Source organism: Polypterus senegalus, chromosome 12 (genome assembly GCF_016835505.1).
Source record: "Polypterus senegalus isolate Bchr_013 chromosome 12, ASM1683550v1, whole genome shotgun sequence".
NCBI classification, from domain to species: Eukaryota; Metazoa; Chordata; class Cladistia; order Polypteriformes; family Polypteridae; genus Polypterus; species Polypterus senegalus.
Genome location: NC_053165.1, coordinates 5669532 through 5690699, shown reverse-complemented (window position 1 = coordinate 5690699; position 21168 = coordinate 5669532). Strand labels below are relative to the sequence as shown.

Genomic DNA, 21168 nt, shown 5'->3' with positions numbered 1-21168 from the left:
CTGAATGAAACACATCTTTCAGGACATTTGCTTGAAATTGCTTACTGTTGAAAAATGGTTCAAGTAATATAACAGAAAATGTGCAACTCTCTTCAAAGCTTTAAATAGGCTAATATTTTAAATTATATCATTATATTTTGAAATCAAAATTATTAAAGTTAGAACAAATTCATAAATCCCTGTTGCTTAAGTGTCAGAAAATAAGGGATTACCAGTAGTTGTGCAAAGAAAATGCCATGGTTAAAAGAAATCAAATTATTTTAATGCTCAAAGGAGACATAACATTAGTTTAAAGATATATTGACATGTGAGCATGACTAACTTAAAAGTTGTATTTTTTTTCCATTTTATGTTTGATTCTTTATTGTGCTATTTCTATACTATAAAACACAGTGGCATTTGTATAAAAGGAAACTATTCCAATCTTTGAAAAACGTGCATGTCATGCTTTGAGTCAATTTTCCCTAACGGATCTTGAAATTAAAAAGATAAATATATAAACACAAATTTTCAAAAGAAAGGTATATTGCTAAAATAAACCTGTTTGCATTCATATCAGTATTGGAATTTGATATATTACATTTTTTGCCCAAGAACTGGCAAAATGTTTGGACAGACAGCACAAACTAACTCTTTAAGTTAATCTGCAACTCCAAAGACAAGTGGAGAGCAATACTTAAGGAGCTTAAAAAAACTAGAGGGAAATAAATAAAACAACATAATAAACTTTCATGTAACTAGGTTACAATAACATGTCACATAATGGTTCACCTGGATCCTTTTGATTTTCTATAGCAAAGAAAAGAAGGAGAAAGAAAGAAAAAGAGAGCGAGAGAGAGAGAAACAAGAACAGATTGGCAGGATTAATGAGAGAGTGGAGCAGAATGCATGTTCCTATTGGTGACAACATCCACTGTCCAACCCTGTCCACCCCTTCTGAGCTGCCAATAAAAAAGTCCTTCTACAAGGTGAGCCAACTTGAATGTAAAGCCAAGCAATGGAAACAAACTGTCAGGTTTGGAATACAATAAAAAGAAGGAGATAAAAAAAAGTAAATGTAGCAACAGCAGCTTGGAGGAAAAAAAATTCAAATGAGAAAGTTTAAGTGTAAATAGGAAATGCTGCATTCCGAAAGAACGAGACAAGACATTTATGACACTTCATGATTAGATATTTTTTACAAAAGCAGCGTACAGGAGAGACTGACTCTTGTTGCCATGAGTCCCAGTATTAATATGCTTGATTTTATTTGCCTCCCTCCCTCTTTTTTGATTTATCATGTACCAGTGAGAAAAAAAAAAAAAAAAGGAGAAAAAAAAAAAAAAAAACACTTCAAACTGAGGGATACATAGAAGCAAAGTAAAAATGCATTCAAGTCGCACACATAAACATTAATGCAAAAGCGTACAAATATTTGTATGCTTCTCACAGACAGATGGATCTGTTGGAAATCCTGTTTCAGGCTGACAATAACTCATCGGACTTCTCACATTTAGTTTCACAGACAGAAGCAACAGACATAAGGGAAAAACAGGGTCTTGATACAGAAGGAGAAGTGAGGCTTGCTTGCTGGCTTGGAGGTTTAGTGGGTTGGATGAGATGGGAAACAGAATGAGTGAAGAACCAACTGGGTGGTGGCTAGGATGAGGTAGGTACTCACGAATGGTTAAATCCATCACTTGAGAGGCCAAGCAGAAGACAGGATGTTCATACATTTCTCTCTTTTTCCCTATAAAAGAGGATTTGGGCATGCAAGAGGCTTAGATCAGAGGTAAAGAGGTCAGAGATCAGAGGAAAACTGGTGTAGCGTTAGCTTAGTAGGAAAACAGTTATGGTGACTTTTTGTTTATTTTCAGGGTGGGGGGGGCAGGTTTGGTGGAGGGAGAAGAGGTCAACAAGGAAAGCGCATTGGAGCAGTCGTGGAAGACTTTTTAGTTTGTTGTATTTTAAAGGCTTTTTCTTTTAGGAGTTGGATTAACCATTCAGCATGCCCAAGTGTCACAAAGGAGGCTGTGACAGACAGGAATCTAAAAATCTCTATTAGATTTTAACAAATATAGTTATGGAGGAAAAAAAATATGAGGAACGGAGAAAAAAAAAAAACACAAGAAGAAGAAAAAAACAGTTTACTTGGTTTAGCTTGAAGATACTAAGGGTGCTGCCTTAGTATCTTTAGCGCTTCAAGGTATTTCTTTATTGACATTGACTAAAACAGTCATCATCTCCAATTGCTCCTCAGATGTGTGCCGTGTGTGTAAACACACATATCTAAATACACACAATGATATTCTAGAATAGAAGTCAACACACCTGTCTAAAAGGCACCCAATGTTTCTTGATTAAAATATCAAATCCGGAGTCCATTTTCTTCCCCCAGCATGAACAATTTGATTTTTTTTTCTCTTTACTTTCTTTTTCTCCACAATGTAGCAAATGCTGTTTTGTCTATGCCTATAAAAGAAAACCCAGAACATGCAGCTGGAAGATGTTGGGTTGTCTTTGGAGAAAAAACAAAAACAATCCCAACATGCTTTTTAAATTGGCATCACAACCACTTTTTATAGGGAAGTATAAAAAAGTGGCAAAGCCAATAAAAGAAGGATAGAAAAAGAAGCAGAGGAGAGCAGGTAGTGAGGAAGGATGGATTACTTTTCTGCACTGGGAGCTGGAAAAATCGTTTGTTGCTTCAAAGTGTTCCCAGACCTAAGAGTCACTGTGTGATACAGGTCAGACCATCATAAACCAGGAGAAATTGAGGTAAAAGGGGGAAATCAGATACACGGTAAGATCTAAGTATTGGAATTGAATGCATTTTTACTTACACATCTCAACTATTGTGTGTATGTGGACTACACCACAAATAAACTCACCTGAAATAAAAGGTACAGTTACATTAACAAGTCTAAACACAAATCTTAAATTAAGCATGATGATTCAAACTCGATACAGTTCCCTTTCAAGATGAAAGACAGTGTTCAATCCCAAGGATTCACCGTGCCACCACACTGCAAGACTTATCGACATGAAATAATTTCTGAAATCTTCTAATTAATCCAGTGAAGTAATAATGCCATTAGAGAGGATTCTTCTGAACTATAACTATTTCAGGTTTTATTAGGCTGCTTCAATTCCCCAGGATTTTCTTGCCATGACTAGGTCAGCCCAGTGTTTTTCAGTCATTTCCTCTCTCTCAAAAGAGAGACAGCCTGAAAATCATTCTTAATACTTCCACACCTCTAAGCCTTATGTGGTGTGAGGTGCACCAAATAAAGCAGAATTGATGCAACTCATTTTAAGTGACTTGATTTTTTCTGTACTGAAACTCTGTCTGGAAAAACAGAGTTTTAAGATCTTTGGATAAGATAACTGGACAGTTATCCAAAGATCTTGACCATACATTGTTCTTCTCTCTCTTGTTAAATTAATCTTAGCCTGAATAAACCTATTAATTTTTTACATTTAAGATTTTTCATTTAAAGATTTACCAGTGTTGTTTCTTGTCCTAGTGTGTGGATATAAACACAGTGAAACTTCAGTTTCTGTATTACATCTTGCCTGAAGAAGGAGCCTGAGTTGCCTCGAAAGCGTGCATATTGTAATTTTTTTAGTTAGCCAATAAAAGGGGTCATTTTGCTTGGCTTTTCTCTCCCTTAGATCTTCAAATGGAGGTCTGCTTATAACTCCTAGAGTCAGGCTTAAAAGAAGTCATGAGGTGGCCTTTTCCTGTTATGCACCTAAAAAATTGGAATACTTTACCGTATAGAAATTCACCAGGCTAATACTGTGGAACTCTTTAAATTTTAACTGCTAAAAACTTATTATTTTAATATGCCTTTTTTGTATCATCATTTCAGTTGTATTCCTACATACTTTATGGGTATAGGATTATTATATTCTTCAGGAATCCGCAATCTGTACTAATCCCCACTACTCTCTGCTGTCTTTTCCAGTTTTTCGCCCACTACCACCTAATCAAAGCATCATGCAGCCCCCTGAGATGATGGAATGAAGGTGAGTTTCTCATCTGTCCATGAGATCAACTTCATCAGAATCCATGAAGCATGAAAACAAAAGAGGACTGATTTAGGAAAATTTATATTAGGTAGAATGCTCAGTGGGTCTGGGCGGTCTTTTGGCCTTGGAAGACATATAGATTTTGTTTTTTCTTCAGCCTAACTAGAGTTTTCTTGTTGTCTTTTCTGTCCTCCAAGACATTTGACCTTATTTTCTTTCGTTGTTACTCATTCTTTAATATTATTGCCTTATCTTGTTGTTTTTCTTTTCTTGTAACCTTTTCTTTGTCATATTGTAATGCACTTTGAGCTGCACTGTTGTATGAAAATGTCCTATAGAAATACTGTAAATGTTGTTGTAGCTGGCTAATTGTATTGTTAGTCCTGAATCAACATTTTCAGTGTTGTTAAAAAACATGTGCTAATGTGATTTAATTAACTTTAAAAAATATACTTTTATCCAGATATTGTAATGTCCTATATAAAAATGGTTTCTTCAGTATTCATTGTGTACGTTTGGTGAGTTCAGCACATAAGTATTGTATGCTTTGCAGCCAGAACAAAGAGAAACTGATATTCCACATAAAAAGGCTTCTATCACACACTGTCAAGACCTGTTACTTTTGAAATCCAAATTAAAAAGAATGACATATAGAGTTAATAACTTGCTTACCAAGTCTATGTGATATAATTGGGGTGAGGGGGTAGAAAAAAGGCTAACTGAGATGGGGTGCAACCTAGACCAAAATATTTTGACAGCACACTTAGACATGCTATATATTATGAAACATTACTGACTACTTAGTTGTTTGAGGTGATCCACAGAATGAGAAATTAACCACTACACTGAATTATTTAAAGAAAGCCATGAACTTCCAGGTTTCTTCTTTACCACAACAGCATGAGCGAGTGCATTTTTCCCCCTTTTATAGAAGAAATATTTTTCTAAAAAACTACTACAGATGCTTTTGAGCTCACAAGATTCCAGCTATAGCAGAAAAAAGGAGAAATGTTTCCTGGCCATGTATACCAGTAGAGTCACATAGCTGCTAGTACTGACAATGAAAAAGTGACAGGGAACCCAACACTCTTTTCCATGACTTCATACTTGATCTTCTAGACCAGCATAATGGAAAACCTTACCATTGCTTGTGTCTTGTGACATTGTTCATATTCACAGACAGTCATACCCGTTTTAGCCATAAAGTGCTGAAAGCAAGCCCACACTATCCTTTATACTTGATCTTCAGCAGCAGCAACCATTTTGAGAGAAAAAAAACATCTGAGAATCCTGGTGTGGTTTTAGTCTGGGTTTCATTACTTTGTCCACCATCATAATGACAATGATAAACCTTTAAGATGTGAAATACTGAAGGACTTCTTCCCTTTTTTCTGCTTTTGGTGATTTATCCCTTATTGCAGTGGAATACTGAAAGATGACAGTCTATTTCATGGACTCATTTACATCTGTTGTCAGTCAAACCCTTTTGGCTGCGAAATGTCGAATCCTCTCTCTCACTTTAGGACCATTTTCATGGTCATGAAAAGCCACAATATTATTACCATCGATGTTTTGGGAACTTTACCATATAGTTTTTGACAAAAATATCTCCTCTGAATGAAATAAAACACTGAAGGGGTCCTGCTTCATCTGGTCACATGTGCTCTTTGCTCTTATCAGTAGTACTGTCCATCCTGCTCATAATAAAATGACGAAATGCTCCCACACTACAATCCAATTATACTTTTGCCTTTCAGGGCCAAATGGCTAGCAAAATATATGTTAATACTAAACTAATACAATTGATCATTCTGCAGCTATCACAATTCAGGCAAGGTTTTTAGCATGTTCAAATATTGCTAAAAGAACAATATAAAACTATTTACCTTCAACTTTGGCATACTCAGAAAGTCGAGTGTAATTGACCAGTGCTGCCTGCTCCAGGCATTTACGAATTACAGCCTTCACTTCTTCTTGTGGTACAGGTGTTACTATATCCTTCATTAAAACCTTTAAATCAAACAGAATGGTACTGAGATGCTTTGTGGTCTTTGGACTTTTTAGAAACTTGTAAAAAAACAAGGGGGGATGCAGTCTGGTTGTTATTGTGAGTTAGATTGGAATTGGAGCCTCTCTCAGTAAAAAGGTCAAATCTTTTATCCCTCCATTTTCCTAACCAACTTAATCCAGTACAGGTTTGAAAAGAAATAGGGTCTCTGGTGCAGCACTGAATAAAAAATGCAATTGACCATTTATACTTATTCTAACCTGACTGCATGTTTTTGGGATGCAAAAGATAAGAAAAGAAAACAAACTTCAAGATGTCATTGTGCCACCTTCTGACTCAGCACAAACATTGACAGACTGGATTATAACTCACACAAATATTAGAGACATAAATTTCAGATCTGAAAAACAAAATATTAAATTTTTTAGAATTAATTTCAGTCCATCAGCACCAATTCCCATTTTCATATAATGGGTTACTGCCTTCTAAAGGCTCTATACTCAGGCCATATACTGAAAGTCTTCATTGTTTCCTGTCCTGAGATATAGCACCTGAAAGTGTGCCCTCTGTTGGTGAAGTTGAATTTTTGCTGGCTTTATTTCTCATCTGCAAACGTATGAGATTATAGGTGTATTTTTTAAAGTTTTAACAAATGTGAGTCTTATTTTTTTTGCTTTATTTTTAATTTTCCATCCACAATCACTTACTTTGTCATTGCGATGTACTTTAAATATCCCAAATTCTGCAAACAAAAAATCATAAACACAGCATAATGTCTGAAGCCCAAGATCACTGAAGGATAAGCAACTTCGTGTCTGGCACTACAGTGCTCAATTTTCACATTATAAAAGGGACAGCCTTGATCCAGAAAAGGCAAGACAGACATCTCCTAAAATGTAAACCACTTTTAATAGGCACTCACACGCACGCAAAAGTCTTTCTGACAAATGGCAGGCCAATGGGTAATGTAAAATAAATAAATAAATTAAAATCAATTCACCTACCCTTTCTAGTAATGATAATGTGGCTTTTAATGCTCCCTCTGGTCGACCAAATGGGAAGCAGTACCTGTAAATGTTAATGAATACAAATTACCATGAAAAACAAACTTTAAAAGGCTAACTGTTGACCAGATCTTGTCTCACCTCTTCTGGCCTGTCACCAATATGACTGAAAGAACTGCAATTTTGGACAGTCTGAACAGGCCTCCGGTTAGAGAAAAATTGATTTTGTGTTTTCATACACATTATTTTGATCAAAACTTATTTCAGTTATACAGGTTAACCCACAGGTGCCCCAAAACTCTTACTGAATATTTTTGTCTTATTACACACAATACTAGACAAATGCCTGTCACACACTGGACCACACATTCCCTATTTACCTTGCTCCCTATGCAAATTTTTTTTTTCTTTGCACTTCACTGATTCCTACCATCTGATCAATCCATCTAACCAGTCCTTCCCATTCTTTTTTGTTTACCACCACTCCTGCTCATGGAAGGATTATATTTTTACCTCTTAGCAAATGCAACTTTAAAAAAAACAACAGTATTACAGTATGTAGCTTATTCTTTATAATTTGTAAGTTTAGTATATTTTTCTGGAGGACATGTTTCTTTCCTAAGGTTTTGAAACTTGTTTAACTTAGTTTCGCAATTACTTTTGTTTTGTTTGGAGATTTTGTATTATTTTTTACTGTGACACTTTGACTTCACCATAATGCAATTTTATTTTGATTATGGGTGCTGGCAGTTTGTGCACCCATTTTCTAGAACATGCACCCAGAAGTTGTGTTCTGTGACAGCATTGTGCAATGATAGTTAAGCTAGCACCACAGGTCAAAAAATTCCCACGTTATGAACACTTATAAAAAAGACCTTTCAGATGTGCGTAGTTTATAGATTCCCAATATCCTGACTTGTTTGCTAGGTTTTTGAGACATTTTGTTTTGGCTAATGTTATGAGTTTTGACACAAAATTGTTTACCTTTTTGGTTCAACCTCCTGTTTGTGTTCTGACTAATGTTTTAATTTACTGGTCCTTTTCTATCACCCAAGTGCCTGCCTACCTTTTTCAGTGACACTATACAAATAGATTTCATGTCTATATTACATCTTCTGCAGCTTCCAGTCCATGCCCTATAATAGCTCCTCAAAACCTCCATGCTCCAATATCCAGAACTTTCTGCTAAACTCATTTATCACCTGGGAGATTCAGTTGATTCATATGTGCAGCTGGCAGCAAAGATCTCCGGCCATGGCTTTACAAGTGTAATTTGGAAGGCCAAGAAGGGGATTTTTCCTTCCTTAGAAGAATCCTGTCAAAGTGTGCTGGACCCTTAATATTATTTACAAATTAGAGCCATGTGATCTTTTTCAGACACTATTAGTGCAAGCAGCTGAGCTTGATCACATTTGTGTAAGCTTTAATACATTTAGTGCTAAATCTATTAGGGATTTAGTCTTAAAACCATGTAGATGTGATGCATTTGCATTTATCTCTGGCATTAAGAATAAATTCTGGGTCTGTTACCAGCAATCCTTTGCAAAGCAATGACTCCTCTTATGAGCATTTTTCCAAACCAGTCACTCAAAATTCTAGCCCATCCATCTGCACCTCCAATCAATTTTAGAGAGACTATAATTCCCTACACAAACTGAAAAGGATGTACCCATACTGGACTCCCCTATGACACTGCCTGAGCTGAAGCAAGCGCTGGATTCAATGACAGATGGACACTCTCAAGGGTCTGAAGGCTTTTTGAAAGCAGTTGGCACCCCTTTATGCTAAAATCTCCATTTCCTCCTTAAAACTAAATCTGTCCTTCAAGTCCACTTTAATTACACCACTTTTAAAACAGGGAAAAGATCTTGCAGATTACACCAGCTACCATCCAATTTTATTGATACTGTTATATGAAATTACTGGTCAAACTTTTAGCAATACATCTTCTGTTGGTCATCCACAAATTCATCCAACTTAACAAAATGTGGTCTGTCTGCTCATATCAAGCAGCAGGTGATAAGTGATGTTTCCTACACATAATTGACTTGGCCCACACCATGTCTCATCCAACCGGTCTACTGACCCTTGGTGCTGAAAAGCCTTTGAGTAACAATGCTGGAGCCTCTGTCAATGTTTAAGCTATAAGGGATTCTAACAGATTGTAATATCTCCTGTCTTTTCTAGACTTTCAAAGGTATGAGGTAGAAATGCTATCTTTTCTCTCTCTTTTTTTAATCTCACCCTTGAACCACTAACTTATCCCGTCTGTTCACATGAGGTAAGTACTCCAATCTCTACTTATGACCTGTCTTATAAAATATCTTTACGTAGGCGGAGCCTTGCTTGATCTGGGCAAAGACTACTCTGATCCTCATCAACTGAACCGATTTAAATTGTTCAAGGCCTTATATGGGTATAAACTCAAATATGCAAAATGTACCCTTCGTCCATTAAATGACAACTGTAAAACTTGTATGTTATCCTTCCTCTGCCTTTGACCAGTTCATTTAAGCATTTGGGCATTGATATTTTTCCTGTTCTCCATAACATTATATCCTCTGGGTACTGTTTCATTTTTATAAGCATTAAGGAATCCCTGACCTCTTGGAACTCCACCCTCTTGACATTCCCTGCCAGATTACCATTTATTATGGCTTCCAATGTACCTGAAATGTGTGATTTGGTTCTCAAGAAGTAACCGTAACCGTTCTTTGATCTCCTCAAATCGTTCTTTCTCTTCTACTGTTACTGTTCCTATTCCATCAGGCCTAAAAAAAAAAGAGAATTATGTAAGGATATGAGAAAGGACTTTTAGATATGTAATATATTGATGCTGTAAAGCTGCTGTACAATGAGTGGGAACTTTATGGATTCCTTCTACATATTGATGAGGGGATAACTCAAAAAGGTATTATAAGTGTGGAACAGCGATAATGGCCTGTGGTAACTCCACTTTATTCCACGCCCAGTAGTATATCTCTACTCTGAATAATCTGATCTATTCCATACCACACATATACTATTGGACTATCTGGTGACTATGAAACCTGAATCCACTGTCAGGCTCTTGAACATTTGCTTACTTTTTTATCCATTGAACAAGGAGCATTTGCTGCCAAAATTCCATATATAAAGGGATACATTGCACTCATGGAGGTATGCATCCGATTGTTGATGATTGTAAGGTGTCATGTTATATTCAGAAATTGGTCTGCTTGTAGGACTCAGCATATACCAAGAAAACACAAAACACATTATGACACTGTTCCAAACACGCTATGTTATTTATATCAGACAACATGGGTGGTTAGAATTGTAGCGTTTGCCATAACCTGAACCTTCCATCACAATGAAAGAACCAAAAATAGGATTCTTAGACCTGGAGACCTTTATTAATCTTGAGTTATTCAGTGTTTGTGTCTTTTCTAATCATAAAAACTTCTTGCTATTTGCTGAGAGGAATGGAAAACGGTTAGGTCTTTGCTAGTCCATCATCGCCATCTATGACAATTTATAGTTATTTTTACATCCTAATATGTTTATTTCTCCTCAGCTGCTTTATTCAGCTCTTATCTTGATGACCACAGCCTGTGTGTTAGGTACACTGCAGGAACATCATTTGGGCAATGACCCTTTTTTAATATGTTTATATGACTATTCTGTGTGAAAATTCAGTTAGGATTGCTTCTCATTCTGTTGATAGAGAAAACTGACGGCCAGTGTGAAAAATCTGCTACAATGAAAGACAGCAAACAGTCACCAAAATAATGGGGGTGCACAACAGCAGAGCATATTAGGACATGTCTGGTGCTGTTGTGGTTGGGCATAGCAGCAGACAGGCTCAAGTATCAACACCTCTATCAGGCAAGATGGAGTAATCAAATAAGCAATGCTTCTGTCAAATTTGATGGTTCCTCATAAGAGAGAGCCAATATCTGAATATTGCTACTTATCAAGTGCTTTCAGGAATCTGGTTAAAGTTACTAACAGCCAAATAATGTGTTTTGTCACAAGGCATGGATATTCCGGAAATTACGTAGCCTTTGATTTGTTGGCCTGCTCAGTTATTAGATCTCAACTAGTCTGTACAATTAACTGGAATGAACTTCCTATATCCAGCCTGCTAAAGTGTTGGAATGCAGTCATATCTGATTGGGACAGGAATCATGTGACATAATTTGTGAGCTATACACTACACGCTAAGGGCCAAAAAAAAAACATTCAATGTATTGATACAGATATGCAAAACAATCAATAAATCCAATACTTTGTCGCACTTACCTGTTCAAATTAGCATCAGAAATAAGGTAGTCTAAAAAACAGCTTCAATATTATGGATTTAATGTATAAAAGCTTGAGTAACACAGAGAAATATTTCTGTTTGGGTTATCAGCTGTCGGAGATGGCTGGGATGGCGACCCGGCCGGAATGCCCAGGAGAACCAGAGGAGGGCTTATGCCTTCCCCAGACCATGTGGGGGCGACCACCCTGATTCTTTTGGGGGCCACGGGTACAGAGTTTTGATGCTCTATCTATCCTGTAGGGGCCCATGGTCACCGCCAGGGGGCGCCCCTGTGCCTTTGGAGCCCTGGGTTAGAGAACTGGGGACACCCGGAGTGCCTCCGGGTACGCAGCTGGCACTTCCACCACACTGGGGAGTGCCGGTGGAAGGTTGCCGGAGCACATCCAGGTGCTGATAAAAGGGGCCACCTCCCTTCAGACAATGGCTGGAGTCGGGAGTGCAGAGGACGAGGTCTCTGGAGGAGGCAAGGAGGCGGCCTGAAGAGTGAAGGCATTGTGTTGTGTGGCACGGACTTTGGGGTTTGTGAGCACTTGAACTGTAAATAGTAGTATGTATAATAAATATGTGTGGGGTGATTACAATGTGTCTGCATGTCTGTGTCCGGGTCATGTTCCACACAGCACACCTGTTTGTGGATTACTCCTTGGACAGTTACATTTGTTCCTATTCACTGGAATTGCAATATTCAATTTTGCTGTTAGATTCACAGATCCCAAATAAACAAATTGAGAAAAAAATTTATATACTCTCCAAATACTAACTTGTTTGCATTTTAAGAAAACTACTCACTGATGAAATATTGTACTAGTCAAAATTATCATTGACAGGTGATAATCATAGAGTCATGCACATTTTAATAAAGTTTAATCAACACTAGTGTTTTCACCTACAACGTTTGAATATATTTGATTCTATATCAGATTTGAAAGTAAACTGAGTTATTCTGAATGTTGTTATGCAACATTGAGAGAATATTTTCTACCAAGAACTGCACATCCTCAGTTTTGGTTGGACAGTTACAGTTGTCATCACTGAAGTGGACAACCTTTCCAATGAGGAAAAGAAGCTTTATCCTCTTGAAGTGCAGAGTGTTCACTGGGCCTTTTCCCAAGACATGTAAACTCCTGCTAACAGCAACACCTAAAGGCTATTCTATACTTCAGAAGCAAGCAGCATGATGGCACGCTGGATAACACTGTTGACTCACAGCTTCAGTGCCCTGGGTTCCAAAGCTAGGACAAACACTGCCATGGAAAGTTTCCATGCTCTCCCCTTGTCTGCACATTTACACTCCAAAAATGTGCACAGTAGGTTAATTAGTTAGGTTATTTAGTGTGGGGGAGACTACCGTGAAGGAGACGACTGCCCTGTTCAGGATGACTTCCATCTTGTGTGTGAAGCTTCTTGGAATGACTGGCTCCTTGAGACCCACAACTCAAAAACAGGGTTGGAAAATAAACAGATGAATGGTGGAGGCAAATTTGAAATACCCTGTTTAGACACGCATATGATCAAAGACAAAAGGACAGAATCTTAAGCTGTGTACTGTATGTTGATCTGTGAGTTAGAAAAGATACAATAATCCTACAACCAAATCCTGATGGGTTCTACTAATGAATGGTAATCTCCTTGCCACTAAACAATATATATATAATCCAAAATTATAAATTATCATTATTGCAAATGGCAAATCAAACAAAGGTTTTGAAAAAAATATTTGGGGGAATGACGGTCATAACAAAAGATGAACACAGTAGAGAGAAAATGGTACTTTCCAGAAATATCATTGACCTAATATAGTGCCAGAGTAAGGAACTGAATCAAAAAGGGCAAAGGTGTAGTCGAATTTAAAAAATATATAATTATCAAAAATGCCAGAGAAGTTACAGAAAGAGATGTCAAGTATCTATGCATTTTTTCAGTAGGGATGTTTTGTTGGGGTGGCAAGGTGGCGCAGTGGTAGCGCTGCTGCCTCAGTTAGGAGACCCTGCGTGGAGTTTGCATGTTCTCCCCATGTCTGCGTGGGTTTCCTCCGGGTACTCCGGTTTCCTCCCACAGTCCGAAGACATGCAGGTTAGGTGCGTTGGCGATTCTAAATTGTCCCTAGTGTGTGCCCTGTGGTGGGCTGGCACCCTGCCTGGGATTCCTGCCTGGGATTGGCTCCAGCAGACCCCTGTGACCCTGTAGTTAGGATATAGCGGGATGCAGGAGCATCTAAGAAGACGCATGTTTGTCGCGGAAGCGAATAGCTGTACTGTATGTAGCGTGTAAAACAGTTTGCTATGGTGCATGCGGTCGTGCATCATAACCGAAATGTTGGTTTTTAAATACTGCTTACTTCATTGTGCTTCAACCTCAGTTGTAAAGGATTGTTTTAAGGATCCCATGGGATACCCCTCGCAAACCGTTTCACATGCTGCATATGGCGATTCACCTCCGCGAGAAATATGCCTCTATGAACAGTCAACGTAGCTCGGAGGTGCATGACATGCACATGACATTAACCTGACCTGCACTGCATGTGGCCTCTACGACAGACAAATATAAATGACGCCATTTTTTCTGTGTCATCGCGTCCGAGTTGGTGGGCGTGACCCTGCGAGTTGTCATCGTATCCTATGGTTTTGGAGTTGGTGGGCGTGGCTCTTTCCTGCGTGCACCATCAAGTGTCTCACTTGTCGGCAGCTTAGTGAATCCACGCCTCTTCCGGCGTGCTTTCCATGGTTGTCTTGTCTTAGTGAATTATATATATAGATATCTTTAGTGTTCATAAACAGAAATGTTCACATTGTCAGAGTTCACAAAGTCCAAACTTGCATCCTGCTGGATTTTGAAAATGTTGGATCAAGGAACAGAGCAGTGTATGCTGTTTAAATAGCAAACGGTAAACAGTTATAGTAAGAGAAATACGCAGAATACTGCAGCTCACAGAACATACACACAAAATAAATGAGCCTAACATGAAATAAGTGTGATATGTGATGGCACTGCAGTTGTGAGTGTTGACCACAGCCTCTCTCTAGAATACCATAACTGATGTCTCAAGATGTTTTTTTAGTGTTTGCACTAAACCCACAGCACTATAACTAGCATGGTACACATTCCCAAGGACAGTCTCGCCTCACTGGCTTTTAAATTATACTATAAGTTCACACTGCATTTCTTTAAATCCGATGTGAATGCAGTGTACATCCATTTTGAAATGGATGGGTAAATACTGAGTATTTTCACATAAGAAGTGTATAAATGATTCCTGATTTTCCACAAGAAATGTGAGAGGCAAAATCTAGGTCTGCCCTGGGATATCTTCCAAGTTATAAATCCAGCTGGGTGGAGCTTCAGCCTTTTAATGTGGATACACTTCTGGTATATTTCAGGGTCTTTGGAAATTGCTAAGCTTCTCGCCTTGTTACTATTAAAAAATGTAAAAAAAAAAATAAAAAAATGTTGGGCCTATGTGTCAGGTAATATTACTGACTATGTACAATGTTGCATTTTAATAGCAACCAAATCTGATCCAAAAATGAAAATCTGCTAACTGGCAGCAGTTAAACAATCAGAAATGTATGTGTTATGCTAGTAGTTTGTGCCATCTGCACAATATGATAAGCACAGATACAAAAGACATCACAACTGCATATCAGTTAGAAAGAATCCTGGAAGGCAGGCTCAGAGTTGACTCAGTCTTTTGTAGAATTTCATCTGTAGTGAACCATAATCGAGTTTAACACATGCCAGATAAATGGATACCCAACATGTTCCTTTAACAGCAGTTTTCTCTATAGCTTTGAGTATTGCAAATAGCATTTTTGGCAAGACAGAAGGAAAAGTGTAAACTGAAATTAAGCTGTAATGTACATTTCGTCCATTCTTTCACAATGAGCCAGAACAATATGGGAAGACCCTGCATATTTACATCAGTCCACAATGCACAAAGAGCAACATTAATCTACCCACGAAAGGAGATGAGAGTTCAGGCAAACACCATTACTAGTTTTGTCAGTCAAAAGCAATGCCCTGAGATTTGCTTTGGGCTAACAGAGCCTTCACCAGACCCCAGTGTCTCTTTCTGTGATGTAAGACCCTTTTCAATCAAATAAACTGAACACTTACTCACGGCCCTCCTTCAGTGTGCAGCCTAAGCTGTGCAAATCCCTGCCACTAGAATAGTTGGGCAACACAAAGGCTCTAGTAAAGGATTACAAAGCCCCCTAATAAACCTCCAGTCAGGGGTTAATTGGGCTGGCTTTATTTTGCTTTATTTACAGGAATTGATTCAGAACATAAGGACTTGGGGGGTGTGGGGGTGTAGGCAGGGTTCTGACAATTTATTCCATAGTATTTCAATGACCTTTAAGGAAGAAACATCTTAAAGTGAAGAATATCCGAGACTCTGCATTTTTTTTTGGCTGGTAAAAATGCTGGCAAAGATAGGCAATCGGAGGAAAATGCAAGAGGCTATTTGATGTCTGGCACAGCCATCTACTTCGTGCCAAAGAATAATTTGTTGAAATGTTTATTTATTTCACTGCATATCTGGTCTAGAAAAAAACAACAAACCCTTTATTGGATTTCAGATCATTCCAAGTGACTGGCTTAGACACATTTACAAATCCTTGTAAAATTCCCATCCATACTAAACGCCTTCATAAACATCGCCTTGGTAAACACCTGCCAGGCTTCAATAAACCCAAAGCTGCTGGAACTCTTTGTCTTCAAGAGGTGTATGACAAATGATGCCCATTTTTTACTTCAGTAGAGGTGCTGCTTCATTGAATGTGACAATGTTCGTATAATTTTACCCTCATGTGAAATTTAACTCTGTAGTGTAAATCTTTGGATGGTGAGGATTAAACTTTGCTTGACTGCCACTGCATTCTACAGGTCAGCTGCAGCCATTTTTGAAGTAATACGGATGTCTGGAAGGGCCTGCCAAATAGAACCCATCACAGTCGGCGGGACATTCTCTCTCAAACAGCTGCAGACTATATTGCATCTGACATGATGAGCATCTCTTGAATCTACCTTTCAGATTTTCTGCAAACCGTTTTCTCACTGTCCTTCACAAAGATGACATTTTCAGCAGCGCGATAAGAAAGATGTCACGTCGCCTGCTTCTCAAGTTATTGTCAGAATGGTTAGCACCAGTTCTGTCAGGTTTGCTTTCCTCAAATTCTCCCATCTTAGGCCATGTCACAATTGATAATATTTAGACCACTTTTTGTCAAATTTTCTGCATGAGAATAACAATTTGTCGGAGGTGGGGTTCTTTAAATAAAATAATCTGCTGAACTGGAAGTAATTCATACTACATCTAGCAAAATGACCTGTAATTAAATGAATTCTTATAATTTACTACATTAACTTCCATATGTAATTTACAAGGGGGGGTTTGGAGATTACCCAGCATTATTTCAAAACATGTCTAAGTTGTGAAAAGTATTAGACATAATCTCTCTAATGATTCAAGGCTAATTTTGTTATTTATTGAAAGCTTCAAAATACAAGGGTATGTATAAAACAGATATGTCACAGTGCTTAAAGAAAGCATAACAGTACCAAGAGTTTGTATCATTGGCAAGGAGAACCAGTCAAATGCTTAAAGAAAGGTGAAGAATTGTGAAATTGACAAATGAATATTTATTTCATATATAGCCTTTCACAACAATTACCACCAGAAAACTGTGTACAAAACAAACACTACACCTTCAGAATACAAAGGTAAATGTTGAGAAAAGGCTAGAAAATTGAATTAGTAGTATTAGAAGAAACATAGACAATACAATTTGTGGCAATTTTCTGGATTTTCTTTGCCAAAACCACAAATAAATCAATTTTAAAAAGTAATATCCCCTTAGGACTTAGAGATGTAGTTAGAATCATAATTCTCAGTTGCCGAGATAATGAAAAAAGAAAAGTCATTTGATCTGAAGTGACAAGGAAATTTATAATGGGTTAGTGTTACAAATGCAATTTTATGTCTCTCCTGTCTCCTACCCCCAAACCCCACCAATTCAATCCCTGATGAGTTTGTAACCAAGCAGAGTTCAGTAGGACCCTGGACAGGGGCTAGTTAGCCTCTTCTTCATGACAGGCTGTCATTCTGTCAGTCCTGACCTCCAGGCTGTCCTGTACCATCTGAATCACAATCTTCAAGCACCCTCGTTGACTGCAAGCTACTAATGTCTCACTGTCTGACCTGATAATAACACAACACAAGTAGACAACCCACCTCAGCTCCATCACTGTCTATCACTGGAGCAGCAGATTGATAGCCACATGGTGCAATGCCTGCTTTTGACCTTTCTCATAATAGAAGTGACTTGTTTGTTTAACAAAGTCCCACCAAGTTTAACAGCCGCTTTCACAAGATTAACTTGTAAGCAGCACATATGTGCAGTGAAAGCTATCAGTTTTAGCACAGACCCTCAACAACACTCATTTTTACCTAATTGTACTGTATATTAAAATACAATGTGTTTCCTTTCATTTTCAATCAGCCATTTAGGCAGATGACTAGCAAAACTGCTAATCTATACAGCTAAAGGAAATAATGTTAAATAACATGCCTGCGAAACTCAAGGAAAACACATTGCGATTGATATAAAAACTACCATGCTAATATGCAGTTGCCTTTCAAAGAATGTATTAAGGAGAAAATAAATTTTCATTATGTTTCAGTTAGCAGCAGTCAGACGAGACATTTAGCTTTAACTCCATAGAACATAACTAGTGGCAGTTTTGCCGAAGTTTAATTTTGTTTTTTTACAATGGAGATAGTGTATAAAAATGGAACAAATGTCAGAATTATCCTTACTGTTTTCATGGCATTTGTGCAGTATTGTGCAGTTAGACCTTCTTTGTGAAATATTTTAAGCGAATAATCAAGAAAACAAACACATACACACTAGGAGGTCGGATAAAGAGGAAGCCTGTCTTACCTTTTCGACTCAGGGGCTGGCTGAGATTTGGAATCCTTTCTTTTTTTAGAATCCTTTTTGAAATCCTTTTTTGAGTTAGCCTCGAGCTCAGTGACTGAGGGACTGGGTGATTTGTCCCACTCAGTCTCTGCATTTTGCTGTGGCCCACCAAATAATTCTGGCATTTTCTGACTTTTGGTTATGCAGAGGGATATAATTTGTTATTGACATGTTATGATGTGCATAGGAAGAAAAATAACAGAACCAATAAGAAACTGAAAACAGAACAGTGAGAAGAAAGCAGAAAGAAAAACAAAAATGGTCAACAATGCAAATCAAGCAAAAGGAAACAAAAGCGTAGATTTACAAAGACAACAAAAAAGAAAACAAATTTCATGTAAAGAAAGTATGACTTAATAACAGAAAAGGGAAATGGGTTTATTTATTAAAATAAACATGCCAATCACTAAACCGACCTTTACTTTTTGTAGTATGTTTCACTGCATGCACAAGGTGCTTTACCATTCAAACAACATTACAGGGTAGGCAGCAATGGATGTATAGTAGTAATAAGAATTTTTACATGGTCTCTGTATAAAGATATCTTTTCCATTTTAAGTTATAGAGAGAAGTTATTTTATATGATTGTAGGAAGCTGATCAAAGGCATAATGGAAAAACAAGGAGGTAACGAGTAAAAAAAAAAACAACAAAATGCTTCTGTTATCTGTATATGATTTTTAAACATATTTTAATCTATTTATGCTTCATATTTAATTTTAAGGAATTTATATTGGTCATAAAATATATTATTAGAAAAATATTAGAAAGTGCATCTTTTGCCAGTCTCACATTTTTGTCTTTCTTCAAAATGTGGTAATGGCAAATATGACAAAAAGGCAACTTGCAAAAAAACAATGCTGCACTACAGAGTAAATGCAGTTTGTATATGTACAGGTACATTTAGCTATTATTTTATATGGAGCCTAAGAGGTGCCGCAACAAAGGAACTTTAAACATTTCTGAGTTACAAAGCTTGCTGAAGATAGAGTCACGATGACATGTGACAGGGTTATATGGACTCACTACAGACCAGATTAATCTATGGGGAGTACACTGCGGGACAAGAGAGAAGGTATTTTCTTTAGAAGAAAGGTGGGGAGCTGTTTATTTTCCATCTCCAGCTAATGAGGAGAGGATTTTCAGTCAGCCTAGACAAAGTGGCAAATGCTAGACTACTTACGTCTGGGGAGCTACGCCTGGTGGGAGGTTTAGAAAAAGCTCTTTTCTCTTCAACACTCATAGACAAAGGTCTTTTGAAAAGCCGGAGTTTACAAAGTGCCCTGTGGTTTTGGCAGTAGATGTGGTTTAGAATAACCTGTGTAGAATAATCCTGCTCAAAGACTACATAATAAAAGGAGTTATGGAAGGATCTTTGAAATAAATTTTTACCCAGCCAAGTCCATAACGCATGACCAATTTAATAGTGTGCTGTGATATGTAACAACTGTAAAGAAAGATAAAAATCTGTAATTAAACATTTTCCAAAAAATAACCTGATGCCCAGGACATGTGACCAACGACACTATATCTAACACAGAAAGTGAAACCACAGCAATTTAAATGAAATGTGAAATTTCAGAGCAGCACCATACATAATTGTCACAATATAACAAACTTTTAACAATTTCCACTTTTAACATTTGCCACAGGGCCAAATGAAAAAAATTACATTTTATATGAAGTCAACCATACGAACATCGATTAAGGCAAATATTTTTAACACCCCATATGAATAGAGTTTTAATTCACTTTTTAAGAGTTATTACAGTTTGCTGCAAACGTTTGGCAATACAAAGACGTAAATGGAGGCCTTTTAAATCTTTATATAATTGTTCAAATGCAAACTGAGCATCTTTTAATTTGCACAGAGTAAAAGCAGAAAAGAATCTGCTGATCAGTCTTAATGGTCTTAAAAATAGGTTGTAGATTTGAAATTAGATGAAATTGATGAAAACAAGTTCAGATGAAAGACAAATTGTAATCCTTCTAACCAAGGGCCTCCAGTCCTATATATGGAGCCATAGGGTTAGGATTTCTAGAAATTAAAAGTGCCACATGGTTCATGTTTTCTGCAGCCTTTGTCCAAAGTTCACGCCATATCCGTAATTGGTAGTTGTACAATTATAAGTCCAATCTTTGTGTTTTACAAATGCCTGCCTTGAAAGATGCCTAAACTAATATGACCATCTGTTAGTTTTCATGAAACAAAGTTTTAAAAGCTTATAAGTCATAGCAGACACCAGGCACAGTGGACACAGTTCATATGAAAGCGCTTGTGGCTACTGCAAATCCCATTCTGCCTATCTCTTTGTAAGGATACAAATTTAAAATACATTATTCTCTTTATATACACTATGCTTGGGTGGAGTATGCCATTTAACTAGATATAAATTAATCAAAATGACTTAAGATTACAACAAATACCACAATTAAAAGTTGGAAAATTTGCATCATATTAATGGACAACACACACTCAACAGCTCTTTCTTCATAGTCAGTGTACCGAAGTGATCAGATGCTTCCATGCCATGGTACCTGTTCAACTTTCAATATCCACCTAATGCATATTACTGTAGAGTATGTATCCACCTAAGTAGTATGCGCCAGAAACATCTTAAGTACCAATCTATTACCCATTACTACATACTTTTGGACTATTTTTCTACTTTGTCTTTTTTTATACAATTTACAATTTTTAGTTCTAAATTTACTTGCTACATATTATCAATAAAAATGAATATTGCATGTTCAGATATCTTGTTTTTCAGATTTTACTCGCTCATAACATGAATATATTCAAGACTACTGACTAGTGATTCTTCAAAACGTCCAGTTTTTTTTATGATTACCCCAT

The 21168-nt window shown here is 37.2% G+C and overlaps 1 protein-coding gene across 16 annotated transcripts in view; it reads right to left on the bottom strand.

The window, feature by feature from the left end:
* Positions 1–21168, bottom strand: part of cadpsa (Ca2+-dependent activator protein for secretion a) — a 364578-nt gene that overhangs the window by 114596 nt on the left and 228814 nt on the right. For 6 of the 16 annotated variants that reach the window (XM_039771426.1, XM_039771431.1, XM_039771437.1 and 3 more), the window contains 5 exons: positions 9696–9797; positions 7027–7090; positions 5901–6024; positions 1661–1729; positions 772–789 (listed from right to left, as the gene is read on the bottom strand). In XM_039771426.1, the coding sequence (XP_039627360.1) occupies positions 772–789; positions 1661–1729; positions 5901–6024; positions 7027–7090; positions 9696–9797 (377 nt within the window). The remainder of the gene's footprint in view (positions 1–771; positions 790–1660; positions 1730–5900; positions 6025–7026; positions 7091–9695; positions 9798–21168) is intronic. The other 10 variants (XM_039771435.1, XM_039771441.1, XM_039771442.1 and 7 more) reach the window with 3 other exon arrangements.